This window comes from Benincasa hispida, chromosome 2 (assembly GCF_027475165.1).
Source record: "Benincasa hispida cultivar pf3 chromosome 2, pf3_genome.v1.1, whole genome shotgun sequence".
Classification (NCBI taxonomy): domain Eukaryota; kingdom Viridiplantae; phylum Streptophyta; class Magnoliopsida; order Cucurbitales; family Cucurbitaceae; genus Benincasa; species Benincasa hispida.
This window is the reverse complement of record NC_143479.1, coordinates 3,709,917-3,731,122: the sequence shown is the minus strand read 5'-3', so window position 1 is coordinate 3,731,122 and position 21,206 is coordinate 3,709,917. Positions and strand designations below refer to the sequence as shown.

Here is a 21,206-nt window from a genome sequence, read left to right as displayed (position 1 = left end):
ATCTTTCTTCACATCTAGTGAACGAACTTCCATTGGAATGTTCAGTGGATGTATTTTTTTCCATATAGAACCTTTTGAAAATTTTTCCTATATAAGTTGACTGATGAACAAATATTTCATATGTTAAATGCTTAATTTGTAAGCCAAGGCAAAATTTTGTTTTTAAGATATGCTAGATCCTTCATCTCAAATTCTTTCTTAAGATATTCTATTGCCTTTGAAAGCTCTTTAGGAGTTCCAATTATATTTAAATCATCAACATATACAATAATAATAGCAAAATCCTGACTGTCATTTCTTTATAAAAACACATGGACATATTTGATTGTTTTGATATCCTTATTAAACAAATATCTACTCAAGCGATTGTACCACATTCGTCTTGATTATTTCAATCCATATAATGATCTCTATAACTTTATTGAATACAATTCTCTTTAATTTGATTTATACGTTTCAAGTACCTTAAATCCTTCTAGGTTTCTCATTTAAATATCATTATCAAGAGATCAAGATGCATGTCCAGATTTTCATACACAGTCAGACCAATTAAATATCTTAGTGTAATGTTGGGGTTGATGCCCAAAATCTCGTGGGTCCTGTAGTTTGTAATTGTATTGTATAAATAATTTATTTATTTTTCAATATTTAGTAGCTCTAACCCATAAAACCAATAAAATAACATCTAATGTTATCTTCTATAGCTTAAACATGTATGTAGAGACGTACATGTGGATCATGTTTAAGTGATAACCTAAATGGTCTGTAGTAGATGATAAAGTTGGGTACCTTATCCTAGTGTCACTATGAATACAACCCACTTTATAGATGTTACAATTGCTGTAAAATTCTACAAATGATTTGATCCTGATCATTTATGTAGAGACATGTAAGCGGGGTGTTCTATACAAAAGGGTTTGTATAAGATCAGACCACAAAATGAATAGTCTCATTATATAAAGCCATTAATAATAGAGACCTACATTTCACCAAGATGACCATAGGTGACATGACCTGTGTCCTGAGTGAGTTGTGAACTCCAGCCTATGAAGGCGGTCCTTTGATTTGCATAGATGAGAGTGGCGAGATCACTAACTCAATATGTCTACCATTTTGGGGATTCGTCTTATTAGAGGGTTGGGAACATAACGAATTCACTTTTTTCCTAATGTCGGCATCACACCCTCTCTTGACCCGAGGGGGGTTTGGTCATAGTTGGACTATGATTTATTGTTATTTAGAGAGATCAGTAGTACTTAAGGAATTAGATGTAACTATAGGGGCAAAACGGTAATTTTGGCCTAGCTGTACTTATGAGCAATTTGTGAAGGGTCATCACATTATTGTCTGATTATATCCAATGGACACAGAAATATATTTGTAGTGCGAAAAGTGCAACTGTTGGTCTTTAGTGGAGTGACTGGTAGTTAATAGATGTTAAGTAATTTCATTAAAAGAGTTTAATTAATTATTCAAGTACTATTGGACCTTCAATCAACATGTCCATAAGGTCCCCTCTGTAGCTCAACTAGGATTATTGCTAATTAATTTTGGATTAGTTTGAATTCTTCAAATTAATTGAGGGTATTAATTATATATGATATAATTAATTTAAATTAATTATTTGTGATATGATTAATATAATGTATTTTTTACATTATAATATAAAGTTTATTTTGAGAGGAATTAAATATTTGAATATGATTCAAATACTAATTATATGAATTGGATTCATGTAATTAAATTTAGTATAAATGTGATTTATATTAAATATCACGATTGATTGAGCAAATTCAAACTATAGGTTATATTGTATTTTATACAATGTAAAAACTATAGGTTATATATTATTTTTTATATAACATATATTTTAATATATACTATATGATAAGGTAGTTATCATACGTGTATATATATATATATATATATATATATATTTAAATTTAAATCAAGGCAACTCTCTGGCCTTTATTTCTCTTAATTACTCATAATCGTAGAAAAATCTGGGATTTTTTTTTTTTTTTTATGTATTCATCATCTTCCTCACGAGAGAACACAGACAGTCTGTGTGATTTTGATCTCCCACCGTAATTCTTCTAGGGAAATTTTTCTCTCTCTTAAAAACAAATAAAGCCCACACCTACTTTTTGATTCTCTACCAAAGAAGAATACAGAGGATTACCTTTTGGTGGGGGGCCATCTTGGACTTTTGTTTTTGGTTCAAGGAGAATTGGAGAGTTCATGATCAATTGGAAGGGATTTCGTGAAGATTTTGGCTTCAAGGGTATTTAATTTCTAACCCTTCTTCCTTTTCTAAAAAGTATGTTGTAAAATTCTGTTTATAATGCATAATTTATGTTCTCTGTATCTTAATTTTGTGATTTTGAAAATTGGAAACAATCCCCGCTTCCGCAGGTGACCTCACGAGTCCTTCAATTTGCATCCACCACTGGAGAATACGTCTCTTCATAATCAATACTAGGTCCTTGTGAGAAATCTTGTGCAACTAGTCCTGCTTTATATTGTATGACCATATTATTTTCATTTCTTTTCCTCACAAATACTCATTTATATCCCACAAGTTTGACACCTTTTGGTGTTTAGACTACTAGTCTAAAAACTGAAATTTTGACAGTGAGTTTAGTTTAGCCTCGATTGATTCTTTCCACTGAAGTCAATCTTTTCTATGTCAACATTGTTTAACATATTTTGGTTCGGAATCCTCATTTTTAGATATAATATCAAGAGCAATATTATACGCAAAAATATTGTCAATAATTAGATGAGTTCGGTTCCATCTTTTTTCTGTCATGACATAGTTTATGGAAATCTCATTATTATCTTTAGGTATTTCACTTTGCTCACTAGTCATGTCAAATATTTCTTCATGGATATTTACATCCTCAACCAAGCCCTTTTTTACTATTAATTATTTTTCTTTTTCAATGATTTTTATCTTTGGAACCCACTGGTATACCATGCTTATGGCGTGTTCCAAACTCATTAATGACAAGTTGCTGTGTTGAAATATCAATTTTCAATGGGATATTTGAAGTTGATATATGTGATTTAGTTACTTTCTTTACCTCTATAAATGCATCTGGTAGCTGATTTGCTATAGTTTGCAAATGAATTATCTTCTGAATTTTAGGTTCACATTGATTCTTACGGGAATCTAAATGAGACAATAACGATGTATTCCATGTAATTCTTTTTTTAACTTCTTAACTTCTTCCCCTTAACATTGGAAATTTTGTCTCATTAAAATGACAATCAGCAAACCGTGCAGTAAATAAATCGCCCATTACGGGTTCAAAATATTTAATAATTGGTGGGGAATCATATCTAATATATATTCCTAACTTCCTTTGATGACCCATCTTAGTACGTTGTGGTGGAGCAATTTGAACATATACTACACATCCAAAAATTCTCATATGGGAAATATTTGGCTCATAGCCATAAGCTAATTGTAATGGTGAGTACTTATGATAAATGGCCTAATGTGTACAAGTGACATTGCATGCGAAATAACATGTCTTCATACAAATGTAGGAAGCTTAGCTCTCATAAGCAATGGTCTAGCAATTAACTGCAAACGTTTTATAAAAGATTCTGCTAAACCATTTTGTGTATGAACATGAACTACAAGATATTCAACACATATCCCAATTGACATACAATAATTATCAAAAGCTTGGGATGTAAATTCACCAGCATTATCAAGACGAATGGTTTTAATTGTATAATCAGAAAATTGTACTCTTAACTTAATTATTTGTGTAAGTAATCTTGCAAATGCAAGATTTCGACTGGATAATAAGCACACATGTAACCATTTGCTGGATGCGTCTATTAATACCATAAAATATCTAAATGACCCACTTAGTAGGTTAATAAATCCATATATATCATCATGAATTTGTTCTAAAAACGCAGGTGATTTAATCCCCACTTTGACTAGTGATGGTCTAATGATTAATTTGCCTTGAGAGCAAGCATCACATGTTAATTCATTGGATTAAAGAATCTTTTGGCTCTTCAATGGATGTCCATTTGAAATCTCAATAATTCTTCTCATCATTATAGATCCTGGATAACCCAATTGGTCATGCCAAATTATAAATATGTCTGGATTCATGAACTTCAGGTTTATTTTTTCATATGTTTCAATTACTCGTATATGAGTATAATATAATCTAGAAGATAACTCTTTCAATATACGTTTTTCATATGAGACAGTAGATATGATATAAAGATACTCCATATTAGTCTTTCTATCAGACTCAGTATGATAACTATTGCAACATATATCTTTAGAACTAAGTAGATTTCTCTTTAATTGACTAGAGAACAATGCATTGTCAATTGTAAATGTTGTTCCTCTAGATAAAATAATATTTTGCTTTTCCAATCCCTTCAATTAGATTTGCAGAACCTGATATTGTATTGACTTTTGCTTCCAGCATTGCCAGTTTTGAAAATTATTTTTTACTTGTAAGTATTGTGTGTGTAATTGCACTGTCTGCCAGACATAAATCTTCTTAACTCATTTTTTAGTCACCCAACATATGAAAATGATCCAGGTTTCTTCATTAAAAGAAAAAAATTACAATAAGAAAAAAATATTTGAAATATAGAAATGTTAACATCTACTAAGAAGAAAATAAAACATGGAGATGAATAAAAAAAACAAGTTTAGATATTTTCAAAGTCAAAAGAAAACACTTAATGTTCTATCAATTCTGCCGACTTTCTCTTCAGGAGATTTAAAGAAGTCTGTCACATCTAAATTTGTCATATGGGATTGGTCAAATATATCATTATCCTGGTATGCAAAATTTGCTTCTACATTTTTGTCCAGTCATTCCGCATCAGAAGCATTTATTTTTAACACTTTTGAACTCTTATTTTGTGGATTTTTTTTTTTTTTTTGTGATCATAGTTTTGTGTGATTCTTTTGAAATTTGAATGATTAAAACGACCACCACGAAAATAATAATTATTTCTTCTTCTGCCACGGACACAACCATGACCTCGACCACAATTATTATTAAAATTCACAGCATTCACTTCAGGGAATGATGTTGTTTCAGTTGGTCGAGATTCATGATTTTTTATCAATAACTCGTTATTTTGTTTGGCCACGAGAAGATAAGAAATTGATTTAGAATATTGTTTAAAACCTTTTTCTCAATATTGTTGTTGCAGGAGTGTATTCGAGACATGTAGAAAATGTCTTCTTTAACCTATTGATTTAAAATTTTGGAGCATCAAGTACATCCATTTACGACAAGCTTTAGGAAGAAAAATTATTTTCTGATGATCACATTTTTTTGGCATCCAAGTGTATTTTGACATCAAGCACTAATGACGAATAATTATTACCATTAATATAAAACGCTACAAATTCTAATGTTATGATATTTCCATAGTAACACTATTACAAAATATTATATTTATATTAGAATTTTTATAGATATTAATGCAAAATAACATTAAATTTATTAATTATAACGAAGAGGGGAAAACTGACATACTTTTAGAACCTATCTTTAGCGGGGAAAACAATAGGAGCTCGTGCTAATAACGTGTTGTGAACTTGAGAAACGCAACGAAAAAACGAATACCAATAAAATATAATATTAAATGAATATAATATAATATGATAATAAAATAAATTAAACATGATATATATATATATAAATTAATTAAATTAGCAAAATATAAAATAAGAAATTTCTCTAAATTCTCTACTTTATCCAATTTTCATGGAATTTGTCCAATATGTGTTTTCCAAAACCCACCAAATATCATTATTTATAGTCATTTTGGCAAGTAGGAGGTGAATTATATGAACACTAATAATGTGTAACATTGAGACACATGCACAACACTTTGGAAAATGGAGGCATAACACATGGTCAATGGATATTAAGAAAGAACATCTATTATCATAATATTTATAATAATTCAAATATTAAAAGAAGGTTTGTGCATGCACTCTTTTCTAATTATAGAATGTTAAATTGTAATATACTAAAAAATTTGGGTATAATTAATTCAAAATTTGGTAAAATGTATCAAGTCATTTAAATTCGATATATTTTGCTAAAGTGAACTTAGCTCAAACATAATTGATTTGATTTTCTTTGAGGTCTACAGTTCAATCCCCTAATGAAATTAAATCTTTTGCACGATGAAAAATAAAAAAAAAAGTCAACTATTAAGGATAAAAGTTATATTGGTTTAATTAAATTGTATTTTTGTTTGACCTTTTTAATTTTAAATTTTTTATTTAAAACTTTTTTTTAGTTGTAAAATTCAAACATAACTTTTATCCTTTTGAAAATAAAACAATGCTATTCAAAATAATTTTTTTAAAAAAATGAAAAGTTTAGATCATATTTGGTAACTATTTTGTTTTTTGTTTTTAAAAATTAAGCTTATAGATATTACTTCTACTTCCAAATTTCTTCTTTTGTTATCTACTTTTTAGCAATTGTTTAAAAAACCAAGCCAAAATTTGAGAACTAAAAGGAGTAGCTTTTAAAAAGTTATTTTTGTTTTTGGAATTTGGTTAAGAACTCAACTATTGTACTTAGAAGAGATGCAAATCATTGTTATAAATATGGATGAAATCAACTTAAATTTCAAAAAAAAAAAAAAAAAAAATCCAATGATTACCAAACGAGGTCTTAAACATTCATTTAAAAAAAAAAATGAACATTTTGATCCAAGTATATGTATAATGACCCAAATAAATAAAATTTAAAGATATAGGTTACCAAATTTACGTTTTGAAAGAACAAAAACAATTTTAAGGTCCATGATGAAAAAATGGTAACAATCATATCTTAAATCTTCTATGTAATTATAAATGATTTCATGTATGCTAATTTAAAAGTACATTTATAAGCTTCCGCTTAATCTTTTCTTATAGACACTTCAATCAAAATGAACCCTTTGATGAAATTATAGTAGCCAAAATAATAAAACTTTAAACTATAGGTTATCAAATTCAAACTTTACGTTTCAAAAATAAAGAAAAATAGACAAAAATTAAAAACACAGAGATTAAAATAAGATTTCATTTGGTAAACAAAGAATGAATTAAACGTTGGCAAAATCCTCTCCCTTCTATTACAGGTATATGCAAAAATAATAATAATAATAATAATAATAAATACTAAGAACACAAAAATTAATGTGGTAAAATTCCGAATGGGAGAAAAGAACTATAAACTAGAAATTTTACTATATGAAAAATTATTACAATCACATAAAAATTTCTTTCTGTTTCCAATAACAAGGGCACTCTTTCAAAGTATTATCCACTCATACAACCGAACTAGAAAACCAAATTAAGTGCTTTAAATTGAGACGAATTGAAATCAAAGTCATAACCTTTTTTTTTTTTTTTATAGTGTTTGGAGTCCATCAAACGTTTTGAACCATTATTTTTCTAATATTTTACCAAAATCTAACGCTAAAATAGGATTTAGTTTCAATAAATTTATTTCTTTTCTCACATTTATGAGCCTATGGCTTAGAAATTTTACTGTTTATACCAAATAAAATTAAAGGCAATACCGATGTACACACCAAAGTTGACCTAGACTCTTGATAATTGGGTGTAACATGGAACACCATGGCCCATTCTATTAATTACCTTCCAAAGTCAAAACCACCTCTTTGCCTTCCCAATCCACCACTTATTTTTCTTCTTCATATTGCCCTTAATGAGATCTCTCGTCAAATTTAAAAGATCTTCCCAACTACAAAAGTCTTCCAAAGTAATATCACAAATATATAATAAAATTATATTATGAAAAAAATTATCCACACGATAAATAAATAACATCATACTTCAAAATAGTATGTAACATTATTTAATTCAATAAGATAAGTACTCTTCTCAATAAAATAAGGTAAGATAAATACATTAAACTTAATAAGCCTCATAAATCATAAGAGAGCTAATTATACACGTCATATACAACACATGCTTTAAATAAAAGGGTAAATGATCCTTTTATGGTTGTACTCTTACCTAAAGTATTTTTGTCAAAGACTTTATGATACATATAGACACCAACATCTTTTTTGGTAACACTCATTTTTATTTATAAAGAAAAATAAAAAGTCTTTACCATCTGATTTCTTATCCACAAAAGATTCTCTTTTTTACCTGGATGTTAAGAAAAGACTGTGTCAATAATTTTGATTTTATGTGTATAGACAATTCTTCAATATGTCTATAAGAAAGGGGTTTTTTTTTTTTTTTTTTTTTGGGTACAACAGTAAAAGGAGAAAAACTATGTAAATGTTTTAAATTATATCAAAGCGAGCGTAGTTCAAAAATCTGTAGTTTGAATCTTCTCATTCTTATTGTGTTAAAACAATGGTAAATAATTGTGCCCTATCAATTATAAATGATGATGAGAGGTAGGGGCCACCATTCAAACTACAAAAACCGAACCGTTTCTCAAAACTAAATCGAAAACTTGATCAAACTTAAAAATGCGGTTCAATCTGGTTTAAAGAAATTTTGAAACTGAATTAATACGGTTTTAATTTCGAAAACCGAATTCAACCGTTTTTAACTTTTATATATATATGTTTTACAAAAAGAATACAACCGAATTTTTTTAAAAAAAACGAACCGAATCGCTTTTTAATTTTTAAAAGAATATATACATATTTTTAAAAATACGGAAATGGAATTTAAAACCAAATCGAACCATATATGTGGTTCGGTTCGATTCGATTTGAACCAATAAATTGGTTCGGTTTCACGTATAGAAATTTTAAAATTTTTTGTTCGATTCAGTTTGACCACCAAATCGAATTGAACTGAACCATTTCCACTATAGTGAAAGATCACTAAAAGGAAAAAGAGAATTATAATTTTTTTTCTATTTTTCTTATTTTGAAAGTATATATATATATATACTGAGACCCACATGGCACCATTATTGATTATTCATTTTCAAAGTTGATAGCAACTTTGGCACTTTGGACAAATTCATTTAAATGCACGGAACCACCTATTGCATTTGAATTGATATTTAAAACCATCCAATCATGGAAACAAACTATTTATTTGGAGGTCAATATTCAGTTTTGTCGTATTAATTAAGAATGAAAACTTGGGTAAGAAAATTATAAAATAATGAATATTATCATACAATATAGAATATCATATACTTTATTAATCCTTTCATCCAAACTTATAGAATCCAATATAAAGGCACCCAACCTCGAGAAGGAGGTGACTTGAGTTGTGGTTAAAAAAAATAAATAAATTTCATTTAATTTTTTTAAAAAAAACTATTTCAAAGTTTGAGGGTTATTTTTAACTCAACCTAAACATGTCGAACTATTATACTTTAGATCTCATTTGGTAACTATTTTTTTTTTTTTTTTTGTTTTATAGTTTTTGAAAATTAAGTTTATTTTCTCTCAATTTTTTACCATGATTTACAATTTTCTTAAATGTAATACTTGAATTCTTAACCAAATTCTAAAACCAAAAACAAAATTTTAAAAACTCTTCTGGTTAGTTTTTAAAATTTGGCTTGGTTTTGTAAAATCATTCGTAAAAAATAGGTAACAAAGAAAAAAATTTGAAAATGGAAGTAACGTCTATAAGCTTAATTTTCAAAAACAAAAAATCAAAAACCAAATGGTTACCCAACAACACCATAATAATTTTTTTTTTAAAAAAAAAGACAATTTTATTCATCTTAAGAATAAAAAATGGGGCCTTCAATAAAAACTATATACACATGATTTTGTACAAGGGACAAATTTTAAATTTCAGCCTTTTATTTATATCTACACTCTTACCATTCTAGAAATTTAGGGTCAGAAACTTGAAACAAGATTTTTTTTTTTTTTTTTTTTTTTTTTTTTTGTAAAGAAACTAAAAATAAGTTAAATTCATAATTTAGCAAGTTTATATTTAATCTAAAATTGGGCCAAAGTTTGGGCTTCTCTCCCAAATCTTGAGGAAGCCCAAATTTGGTCTCAAACCCAAAATTTAGGTATCACAATTTATGCCCCAATTACAGCTTTTTACAACATCTTTGAGTAAAAGCCAACAAGAGCGTAGCATAGTATTTATACTATCGACCTCGAGGTTTAAGATTCGATTCCTTCACCCTACACTTTAATTATAATATCTTTTCAGGAAAAAAAAAAAAAAAAAAAAAAGACATCTTTTAAGTAAACCAAGCTCTTTGTTTAGCAAATTGCTGTAGTTTTAAAATGAGAGAAATTATGGAAAATGATTGAAAGAAAAATTATGATAATGGAAGCTATCTAAAAGAATTTCATATTTTCAGTAGCTGTTAGTATTTTTAGGAGAGAGTTGTCTATAGTTTTTCATCTCAAATCATATTTCTGCCATATATTGGTATTTACATTCAACTAAGCTCAACCGCTAGATTCTATTGAAAGTATATCATGTGCAGTATTTTGAATTTTGATTCAATTTGGTTCTTAGATTTCAAGATTTACATTTTAATTTCAAATTTTTACTAAATACTTACTTTTAATTTTAAGTGTTAATGTTTATTGATTAGTTAAAAAGAATTCTAATGAATTAATTTTTACTATATTATAATTAATTTTAAAAATTTACTTCATAATGATTTTAAAAAAATTAATACTAAAGACTAAAAAGTAAGTATTTAATTAAAAAATCGAGACTGAAAGTGTAAATCTTGAAATTTAAAGACCAAATTAAAATAAAACTCAAATTTCAAGATAAAATTGTAACATTTTGTAACCTATGACTAGATTAAAATCAAAATCAAGACTCAAGAACTAAAAGTGTAATATTCCAAAATTTATAGAACAAATGAAAATTGTATCAAGAAACTTTAGACCAAAAAGATATTTTTCCATTATTTTAATTTTCTAATTTTCAGGAAGTGGGCCTAAAGACACAAACTTCGAGAAGCAAGTTCAAAGGGTTGGTTGCAATCAGACTCAAAATAATAAAGATATAAAAAAAGAATAAACATATTAGGGATATATTACAAAATTAGCGCCAGCTATCACTGATAACAGCTATCAACGATAGCTATATAGGTAAATGACCAAAAAACCCACACGCAACCCACCATTTTGTGCTTCTTCTTTCGATTTTCTCAAATAGAAAACTAGCATTGATAGCTATTATCAATTGCTATCAGTGATGACTTTCAATTTGAGAAATATTAATACAACCTTAAAATAGAAACACTTGAAATATCCCATTTTAATTTACTATAAGTTTTTAATGACTATCATTGATACATTTGATCAATTGGAATTAAACTTGAAATATTAACACCTAAGGCTATGAGTAGATATCAAGGATAGAATTTTATAAGTAGTTATCAACTTTTTAAAGGAAACTATCATCTTTCAAAGATTAACATTTAAAATTATAAGTAATAGAAGTCTAACAATAAGAGGTCTATCAGTGACTATTTCTAATATTTACATAAGTCATATCACCAATATCATTAAATATCATTCATTTTATTAATATATACTTAAGTCATATCACTGATATACGAATATCACTGATAGCTTCAATTAGTGGCTATCCCCCATAGCTTTTAGCAGTGACTATCAATGATAGACTTTCATTAAATGAAATTGACTTTTATATCATTGATATCACCTAAGTTCTATCACCTATATCATTGATATCACTTATATTGTAGTTATCGATGATAGGCATTATCATTAATAACATGCTATTAGAGATAACTTCCGTCATTCTTTTTTACCATCAAATAATTATGAAAACTTCTATCACTGATAAACATGTTATTAGTGATGAATTATAGGTATTCCACTTACACTTTAGTTCAAGATTCAACTTTATTAGTTAAATTCACTAAGTTGGCTAACGATAACAGACTTCTATAAGTGGCTATTAACTGTGAAAAAATCATCAAAGATTAAGCTATCAATGATAGAAATATTAGTGGGTATCACTGATAGACTTTCATTTGCTATTTATATTTATTATTTCGTTATAATAATCAAACTTGATGATTGGCTTGTTGGTGTTAAGTCGCTTATGAATAAAGTACTTTCAAGTTTTGAGTATGAAACTCAGCCTCATATTTCTGATGAAACTCAGCCTCATATTTCTGATGAAACTCAGCCTTATAGTTCTTATGAAAAAAAAGGAAGAAGCAGAAATAGATAAAGGAAAGAAAATTTAAAAAGAAAAAAAAAAAGAAAGAGAAGAAGCAAAAACTGAAAAAAAAAGAAATAAATTTTTTTTAAAAAAAAAAACAAAATTTGAAGAAATGAAAGAAATTTTTTTTTTTTTAAAAAAAAAAAAGGAAAGAAAATAAAATTTAAAAAAAAAAAGAAAGAAAGAAAGAAAGGGAAGAAGAAAAAAAAACTGCAGAAAGAAAAGAAAATTAAAAATTAAGAAAAAAAAAAGAAGAAGAAAAACCAAAGAAGGAAAGAAAGGAAAGAAAATAAAAAATATAGAAAAAGGAAAGAAGCAAAAACCGAAGAAAAGAAAAAAAAAATTAAAAAGATAAAAAAAGAAAGAAGAAGGTATGCAACAAGATAAGATAAAGGAGGGCGAAATTGGAAATTAGAAAAATTCAAAAGTTGATTAGTCTAACACTTATATATTTGCAAATATTTTAAATATGTGATATATTTTTAGATATTTTCCCTTATTTTACCCTCTATTACAAATATCCAAGTTCAAATGAGGGTCGAAGCCCAATTCACAAACCCACCACAAACCAAAAATTAATCGATTATTTAAAGCTAGTATGAGAGATTTTTTTTTTAAAAAAAAAATTATTGTTTATTTTTTATTGTATGTAAATGTTGAAATGCCTTAAATCTGTTTGTCGGTGTTTCGAACAATCAAGTACAGGTCTATTTGCAGTTATTTACGTTTATGACCCTAGGATTTAGAGTAGTACGCAATATAAACTCTCTAACCCTGGAGACACCGTTTTTTTATGTAATTTCTGAAAAACATTCTCTCAAATAATATTAGCTAACATAGTGAATCACGTATATCTGTGTGTCGATCTTTCCTATCTCTACATTCCTCTTTGGATATGGGAAGTATGGACGTGGAACCTAATATTACACTTTCTAAAAGAAAAAACTTAGCTACATCTTTCCATTGTGTAGCTTTGTATTTTTTTCAAAAGATATTAAAATTTTGTTTTTTCTTGTCCATGTAGAGCAATGGGAATAATGGACTTAGGTGCATCAAAGTTATTGAAAGTAAAAAACTTGGGTGCACCCTATTGTGCAGCCTCTGTATAATTGGGTGCTCTTTCTTTGAATGAACTTGACAAAAAATTGGCATGTTACCATTGAACTTAATATATATATATATATATATATATATATATATATATATATATTATGTTTTTGTGCATGTAAAGAAAGGGAGAGAATGAATGTAGGTGGAGCTTAAGTTGCTCTTTCTTGAAATTTTTTTAAAATAATTTTTTTTAATATATAATGACAAATATAGGGTAAGAGTGAAAGTATTGTAAAAAATAGGTTTTTAAATCGTGTACCAGGTACACGAGTTCCTGTTGATCTGGCACGCGCAGTCTACCATGACAGTCATGCAGCGTTGGTTGAGGTAATCGTATAACGTCATGTACCCGGTACACGACTTCCTCCTCCATAAATCACGTCGCGCCTCTTCTTCTTTCTTATCCGAACACTTCTGCCTTTTCCTCCATCCACTTTTTGTTTCGTCTTCTCCCTCCAAAATCATCTGAAATCTTTCTTCGTTTGCTTCCATCTTGTGCATCCAAACATATCATTTTGCCTCCATTTGTTCGTCCGAAATTCTCCTCCATTTGTTCGTCCGTCCAAAATCGTTCGAACGCTTTCGTGGTAAAATTCTTTCCCTACGTTGTTTTCCAATATATAATCTTCATATATATATATATATATATATATCGTTTTATTTGCATTTAGGCTATGGATCCATGATTTATTTGTTGGGTTGAATCTAGAAATATATGTATATATTTGTCTATTTGTTGGGCTATTTTTTTTATGATTAATTCATTCGACGATTATGTATTTGTAGGTTGAATGTAGAAATAAAAATGAAGATTGGTTCATGGATATATTATTTTGATTTTATTTGGGCTGAAAGGTATAGTTTATGGATCTTAGATTTGGACTGATTTAAATGTATAGTTTATGGATCTTAGATTTAGATTGATTTAAATGTATAGTTTATGAATCTTAGATTTGGGCTATTTGAATGTATAGTTTATGAATATTAGATTTGGGTTATTTAAATGTATAGTTTATGAATATTTGATTTGGGCTAATTTAAATGTATATTTTATGAATCTTAGATTTAGGCTATAGTTTATGAATCTTAGATTTGGGCTTATTTAAATGTATAATATTTAGATTATATATGTTGAACAAATTGAATTTTGTTGAGTTGACATATTAACATTTTTTTTTTTTTGTCAACTATAACAATTGAAAAAATCATAATAAATATGTCGATGCGTCCTGAAGATTTAGTTATTCTTGAACCTGGAAATGATGGAGATATTGACATTGATGAAGTTGATGAATTATTTGGAAACGACAGTAGTGAGACTGGGAAATTACAAATTCAACCTTGTATTATAAATTCCATATTGTGTAGCTGTGTTCCCCTAATCGGACAAATCCCAACAATGGTAGGCTTATTGAGTTATTTGACCATTCTCACTCATACAAATCAAAGGATCGCCTGCATAAACATAAGTTCACAACTCACTAATTTAGGTCATGTCACTTATGGTCATCCTGGTGAAATGAAAATCTCTATTATTAACGATATTATATAATAAAACTAGTCATTTTGTGGTCCAGTCTTATACAAACTCCTTTGTATAGAACACCCCTACTCACATGTCTAATCATTTGTAGCACTTTACAATAATTGCAACTTCTACAAAGTGGGTCGTAGGTCGTATTCATAGTGTCACCAGGATAAGGTACCAAGTTTTATCCATCTACCACAAACCATTTAGGTTATCACTTGAACATGATCCAACTATGTCTCTACATACATGTTTACGCTACATATGTTAACTTTGAATATTAGTTTATTGGTTTGTGGGTTAATGCTACTAAATATTGAATAAAACATCTCATATTTTATTAAATGAGTAAAATGTTTGTATATTACAATTACAAACTACATGACCCATGAAATTTAGGTATCAATCTCGACAGATTCATCTTCTTGCTGATTTAGAAATTCCTTTTCAAGCTCTAGCTACCATTTATTATGATAACCAAGCTACTATTTTCATCGTTTCTAATCCCGCATTTCATGAAAGAACCAAACACATAGAAATCGATTGTCACTTTTTTTGTGGCAAGATTCAACAAGGACAGTTGAAACTTATTTATGCTCGGTCTTCTCATCAATTAGCTGATGATATGTATAGTAAGACTCTTCCATCATCCACTATTCAGGAGTTCATGTACAAGATGGGAATTTGTAATCTTCATAGTCCATCTTGAGGGGGAGAATTAGTTAATATACTTAGAAAGTTGTTTCTTGTCGTTGAGTTTGTTACCGAGTTGGTACTGCTATAAATACTCTTCAATTAGTTTAATAAAGTGGGCTTTTACCATTATTTTCAAAACAATAATTAGGTGCTCATGTGCTCCCCTCCTCTTTACCGCACAAATAATAATAATAATAATAATAATAATTTTAAAAAATAAAATAAAATTATCACATTTCCCGTTAGATGCAACTTGGGTTGCACATAACATAGCTGCAACTAAGTTTTTCTCAATCCACAGCCAACAAATTTTGATGAGTTAATCTTATTTATTTATTTATTTTCTGAGAAAGGTAATGATCATATTTTCCTTTTTTTTTTTTCTCGTTACAAATTGGTGTGTTCTTTTTTATGTGTCCAGTTTAGTTTTGTCGTTTTCTACATTTTAGTAGGGCATTCTTACCCAAGTACTTCATTTTCAATGGAGTATTTTAAACTTGTTCAGAACATTAGTCTGATTTTATTTCTTAATTGCAATATTTTCAAGTGTATTTATGAAAGAAATTGTTGCTTAGGGGTTAGATTACATGTTTAATTTAATTATTCGTGTTCGATAAGTCGTTAAATTCTTTAATTTATCTAATAAGCCTCTAAAATTTAGGTATGTCGAATTGATTTTTATGAAACTTTAGTGTTAACAAACCTCCATATTGTACTTGTTGTAAATTGAACTAAGGCCGAAGGCCCATTGACCCACAGTCTGACAAGTCCAAGTCTAACTGACCTCCTTGATCCCTCTATTTGACACATCCAGAGCCCAACATAAAATGAAAGACAACACTATTAGTGGTATACAACACAACCGTGAAACCATTGATTAAAATATTCATCGATATATCCGTAAATTGATAAGTTTAATATCAATATTAAATATTTACAGATATCTTAAATATTCTTTTATAAATACTCGTAAAATATTTATTGAAGCTCATCTAGGAGATGTTTTTTATTTGCATTCACGCCTTTTAGAAAGAACCACTTAACCAAGTTTTGTTTTAAGTAAAGTATGACTGCTTTACTAATAGTTGAGACCCAATTGGGAGATGGTATTTCTTTATTTCATCCAAGTTTAGAATGGATTAATGTAGTTCCTCTATGCCTTGATTTTGATTAAGTTTCCTTCCTATTAATCTGGAAGTTCTTTTTAGATACAAGAAATGATTCTATTCCAAAGCCAAAGTTTGTAATTCTCAAAAAAAGATTCTGGAGTATCCTCAAGTTTAGGAATTGTTCCTCTAATTATAGTAGTACCAAGTACTTCTTGCCAAGCTCTAATATTGATCAGATTAGATTTATAAGTAAGCATCTCTTGTAAAATATGAGCAACACCAAATCCTTGAGCCCAAACCTCCATTTCTCCCACCTATTGTCCACCTTGCTTGGTACATGTCTTCCATATACTATTCTATCCAATCAAGCACTAGTTTAATTATCGAATTTTGCTGAATCCATTGCAATACATCAAAAAAAGAGTGAAAATAGAACCAATCACAATTTATTGAAATTTGCTTGAACATAATACTACCCTTTAATATTCTACGCATGATTATCATAAGATTTTCTTTTTGAAAAATCCGCACTTTTCTAAACCCAAAAAATATAAGCTCATCATATGTATTCAATGCCCCTTATTCATTTCTAACAATTGACTCTCATGTAAATACCATGAAATAAAGTTATAAAACCGGACACGGGATAGGAAAATCAGCCTCGAGGCACTCTTCTTCCCAGCTCTTGACTGAACCATGAGGTCCCCGGATTCCGAAATTTAGAAGTGTATCATACCTAAATCTAACTGGAGTTCGCAATGGTGGAGGGATCTGGCCGAGAAAAAGAGGATTTCTAATGAAACAATTGCTGGTAGCATTGTGGAACATGTACTAGGGTTGACGGCAAAATAACAATACTCATGAGTTAGTGGGAGAAAATTATTAATCTAAACAACTTGATATTGCGTGGAATACAGAATCAACAGGGGGAAAATCACAAATCAACAGTAACACAGTAACAGATGAAAGAGAAAAGAAAGTCCATTTACACTCAGTCTTTTAAAATTCACGCATCTAAGGGGGGTGGGGGGAACCTTGAAACAAATATACATGGAAGTCTTTGTTTCGCAGTCTGATTTCAATACAACATTAATATGAATTTAATCACCTTGTCGCATAGGAGCAGACATTAACTACGGCCCGAAATTACTTCATGGCTTTTGCTACAAATGCCAATAGAGATTCTTTGCAAAACATCATTCATTCACCATAGATTAATTTTAGATGATGCATAAGTTAGCTTATATGTGGCAGCAGCATCACATCGAAGCCTTTATAGAAGCATGCAACTATGATACCCTCTCTTAAAGAAAATATCAGAAACTTTAAACCTCTGAATTTTGGCATATCTCAAAGACAAAACATTGTTGACCTCAAAAGTAATCTTCAACATTAAATTAAAAACCAAATGATTCATCATCACTCCCAGCAAAACCCTAAAGAAAATTCTAAACACTGATACTTGTAAGGATTAAGGTTTAACAAGTTTCTTCTCAAAATAGAAACAAAAAAGTGCGTCTGCAAATAATCATGATGGATATTTCTTCTAATAACGACCAATTCCCCAAACTCTAACGACTCCATCTGTGTAGCCACCAAACAATGTGCTCCCATCTGCGCTCCAGCTCAAACTTGTGCAGTAAATAACCTGCAAATCCAACAAAAAACTTTGAATCAGTTATAGACGAACGAATAAATTCATCAAAAGGAAGCACGAGTTCAAAAATTGAGGTTTGCTTGTATAAAAATTGACAACCAGTCATCAAAAAGGAAGATTTCCCCTGCGAATCATGCATACCAATATCTAAATTTTTGCATAAAATTTGACTAAAGAACGGCATGTGACTTCGAAATGTGCAAGTTTCACTTCATTATGAGGCATAAACATAATCCCAAGACATTTCCAGATAGAAATATAGACAAAATCACTAATCTATTCCGGATGCACTTCAAATGGGTAATATATAAACAATAAGAAAATTGGGACAACTATCATATGTAAGTGACTCTATAGTTAGAATCGTGATTAAGCTCTGAAAACATTGTGAAACTACACCAATTATACGACATTTCATACTTCAGAATAATCAAGTTGAATGTTAATAACATGGTATACTACTAAGACAATGTGATTAGTATTCGCAGGCACCAGAATAAATCGATCAATCATCAACGAACATAGAAAAACAATTGAAATGCCTCAAATTTGCATAGAACAATTGGAATGCCTCAAATTTGATAGAATTGAAGAATGAGTCAAGTACAATATGAACAGGGAAAAACAAATATACCTTAATCTTGTTGGCAGTCGCAGCATGGGTGTCATCAGTTTTCTCCGCCTCGGTTTTTAAATCGACTTTCAAATCCTCCACAATGCTTTTGCTCTCCAAATCCCAGATCTTAATACTGCTCTCAGTTGCAGCACAGAGCCAGTACCTGTTGGGGCTGAAACAAAGAGCATGAATAATCGATCCGGCATCCAAGGAATAAAGTCTCTTACCCTCAGCCAAATCCCACAGCAAAATCACTCCGTCTTTCCCTCCGCTAGCGCACAGAGACCCATCCGGCGAAACAGCCACCGTGTTAACATAACCAGCGTGACCAGCGAGAGTAACTCTCAACTTGCAATTGGTCAAGTTCCAGACTTTCACGGTCTTGTCCCAAGACGCCGAAACAATAGTTGGCTGGAGGGTGTTAGGGCTAAATCTAACACAGCTAACCCAGTCAGAATGAGCGTCGCCGTCCTGGATTGTGTACTTGCACTCACCGAGAGTGTTCCATAGCTTGATCGTTCGGTCACGAGAGGCGGAGACGATCTGGCGATTGTCGATGGAGAAGGCGACGGAGAGAACATCTTTGGAATGTCCGACGAATCGACGGGATGTAACGCCAGTAGCGAGGTCCCAGAGGCGGAGCTCGCCGTCCCAGGAACCAGATAGGGCGAACTGACCGTCGGATGAGAGGACAACATCTTGAACAAAGTGGGAGTGACCATTGAGCCTTCGTTGAGGAACACCGTAGGTTTTCTCTTCCTTGGTGAGACGCCATAAGATGATGGATTTGTCACGGGAGGAGGTGACAATCATATCAGAATTGTCGATGGGAGTAGCGATGGCCGTCACCATGTCGGTGTGAGCCCTCATTGTGCCTCGCAGAACAAGCCCTTCCGCCATTTTTGAGCTCTGCTGTGGTTCTACGCCTTTGGCTGTGTAAAGAATGTAAAGTTGTGAGCGATAGAGAAGGAAGCGAGGAAGAAGAGATGGTATATATAGGGAGCAAATTAGGGTTTTGAAGTAGACCGGTTGTAATTTGGAGAACCCTAGGAACCGTTTGGGCCTTGTGAAAACCAAAAAGCTTTCTTTTTTTCTTTTATATTTTAGTTCAGCATTGATATGTTTTCCAAACTAAAAAATATGTCATGTGATGATATAATATGTCCTTTTTTTTTTTAGTACGTCCATGCATATTTATTTTTGGGGCCATTTTTAGTTCTTAATTTTTAGTGTTTAATAATAAATTTTAATTTATGAATAAGAGATGTTTTTTCAAGAAGTCATGAAAAAACATTTAAGAAATGGGTGAGAAAAAATATTTATTTCATATTAACTATTTTTAATTAAATTTAAAATGTATGATAAAAGAATATATAAATTAAAATATTTGGTAATATTCTTTCTAAAAATTTTGTGATAATCATCTTAATAAAACCATCTTTTTTTTATTTTAATTGCCATGATTTCATTATTCTTCCAAATTTCGAAGTTTAATCTGAACAAAAATTTTAAAAAATGTATTTATTATTAAATCTTCAAATAATAATAATAATAATAATAATAATAATTTGTTACTAAGGAAATACGTGGGATATTGGTTTTTGGTAGGCGACTACCTTGGATTGAAATTATGATCTCTAAACTCTTTATTAAGAGATGTTCTCTTATTTACTACTATGGTTAGAAAGTTGTTTATATACAAAATTGTTTTAAAGGGTAAAATCACTTAAAATATTTTCAAATATAATAAAAAATATATATATAACTTTTCCAATCGATTGGTTTTTTTATATTTTGTTATATTAGTAATGAGTCATTTTGCTATGCATAAAAACAACCTATATATATTATGTTTTCTAACAAAAATCACTATAAAATTATCCACTAAGTATATTAGCAACTATAAAATCATCCACCAAGTATATTAGCAAAAATATAATGATACAACATTAAATACATTGGTTTAATATTGATGTTAGATAATATTAATTACAGAATAATAATATATCTAAATTTATTCACCCAAATAAAATATGAGATTTTTTTTAATATAAAAAAATTTAAAAATATTTATTTTTATAGTAAAAACTTTTAAAAGTACAAGCAACAACTTTCTGTTATAAAATATAAATATTTTTTAAATTTTTTTATTTATAAGAATTTCCCTTAGAAATTTTTTTTCTTTTTCTTTTTTTTTTCCTTTTCTTTGTTTTTAAGAAACAGAACCCGAGGGGCACACGTAATAGCATAAATGCTAATGAGCCAATATATATGTTTTAGTT

The 21,206-nt window shown here is 29.4% G+C and overlaps 1 protein-coding gene across 1 annotated transcript; it reads right to left on the bottom strand.

Moving 5' to 3' along the window:
* Positions 1 to 18,018: 18,018 nt before the first annotated feature.
* On the bottom strand, positions 18,019 to 20,047 carry LOC120071448 (small ribosomal subunit protein RACK1). Its single transcript, XM_039023741.2, has 2 exons — positions 18,943 to 20,047; positions 18,019 to 18,299 (listed from the first exon to the last, which is right to left on the bottom strand). Exons 1-2 carry the CDS (start codon positions 19,822 to 19,824, stop codon positions 18,198 to 18,200), a joined length of 984 nt encoding a protein of 327 aa, XP_038879669.1. The 5' UTR covers positions 19,825 to 20,047; the 3' UTR covers positions 18,019 to 18,197.
* Positions 20,048 to 21,206: the final 1,159 nt, after the last annotated feature.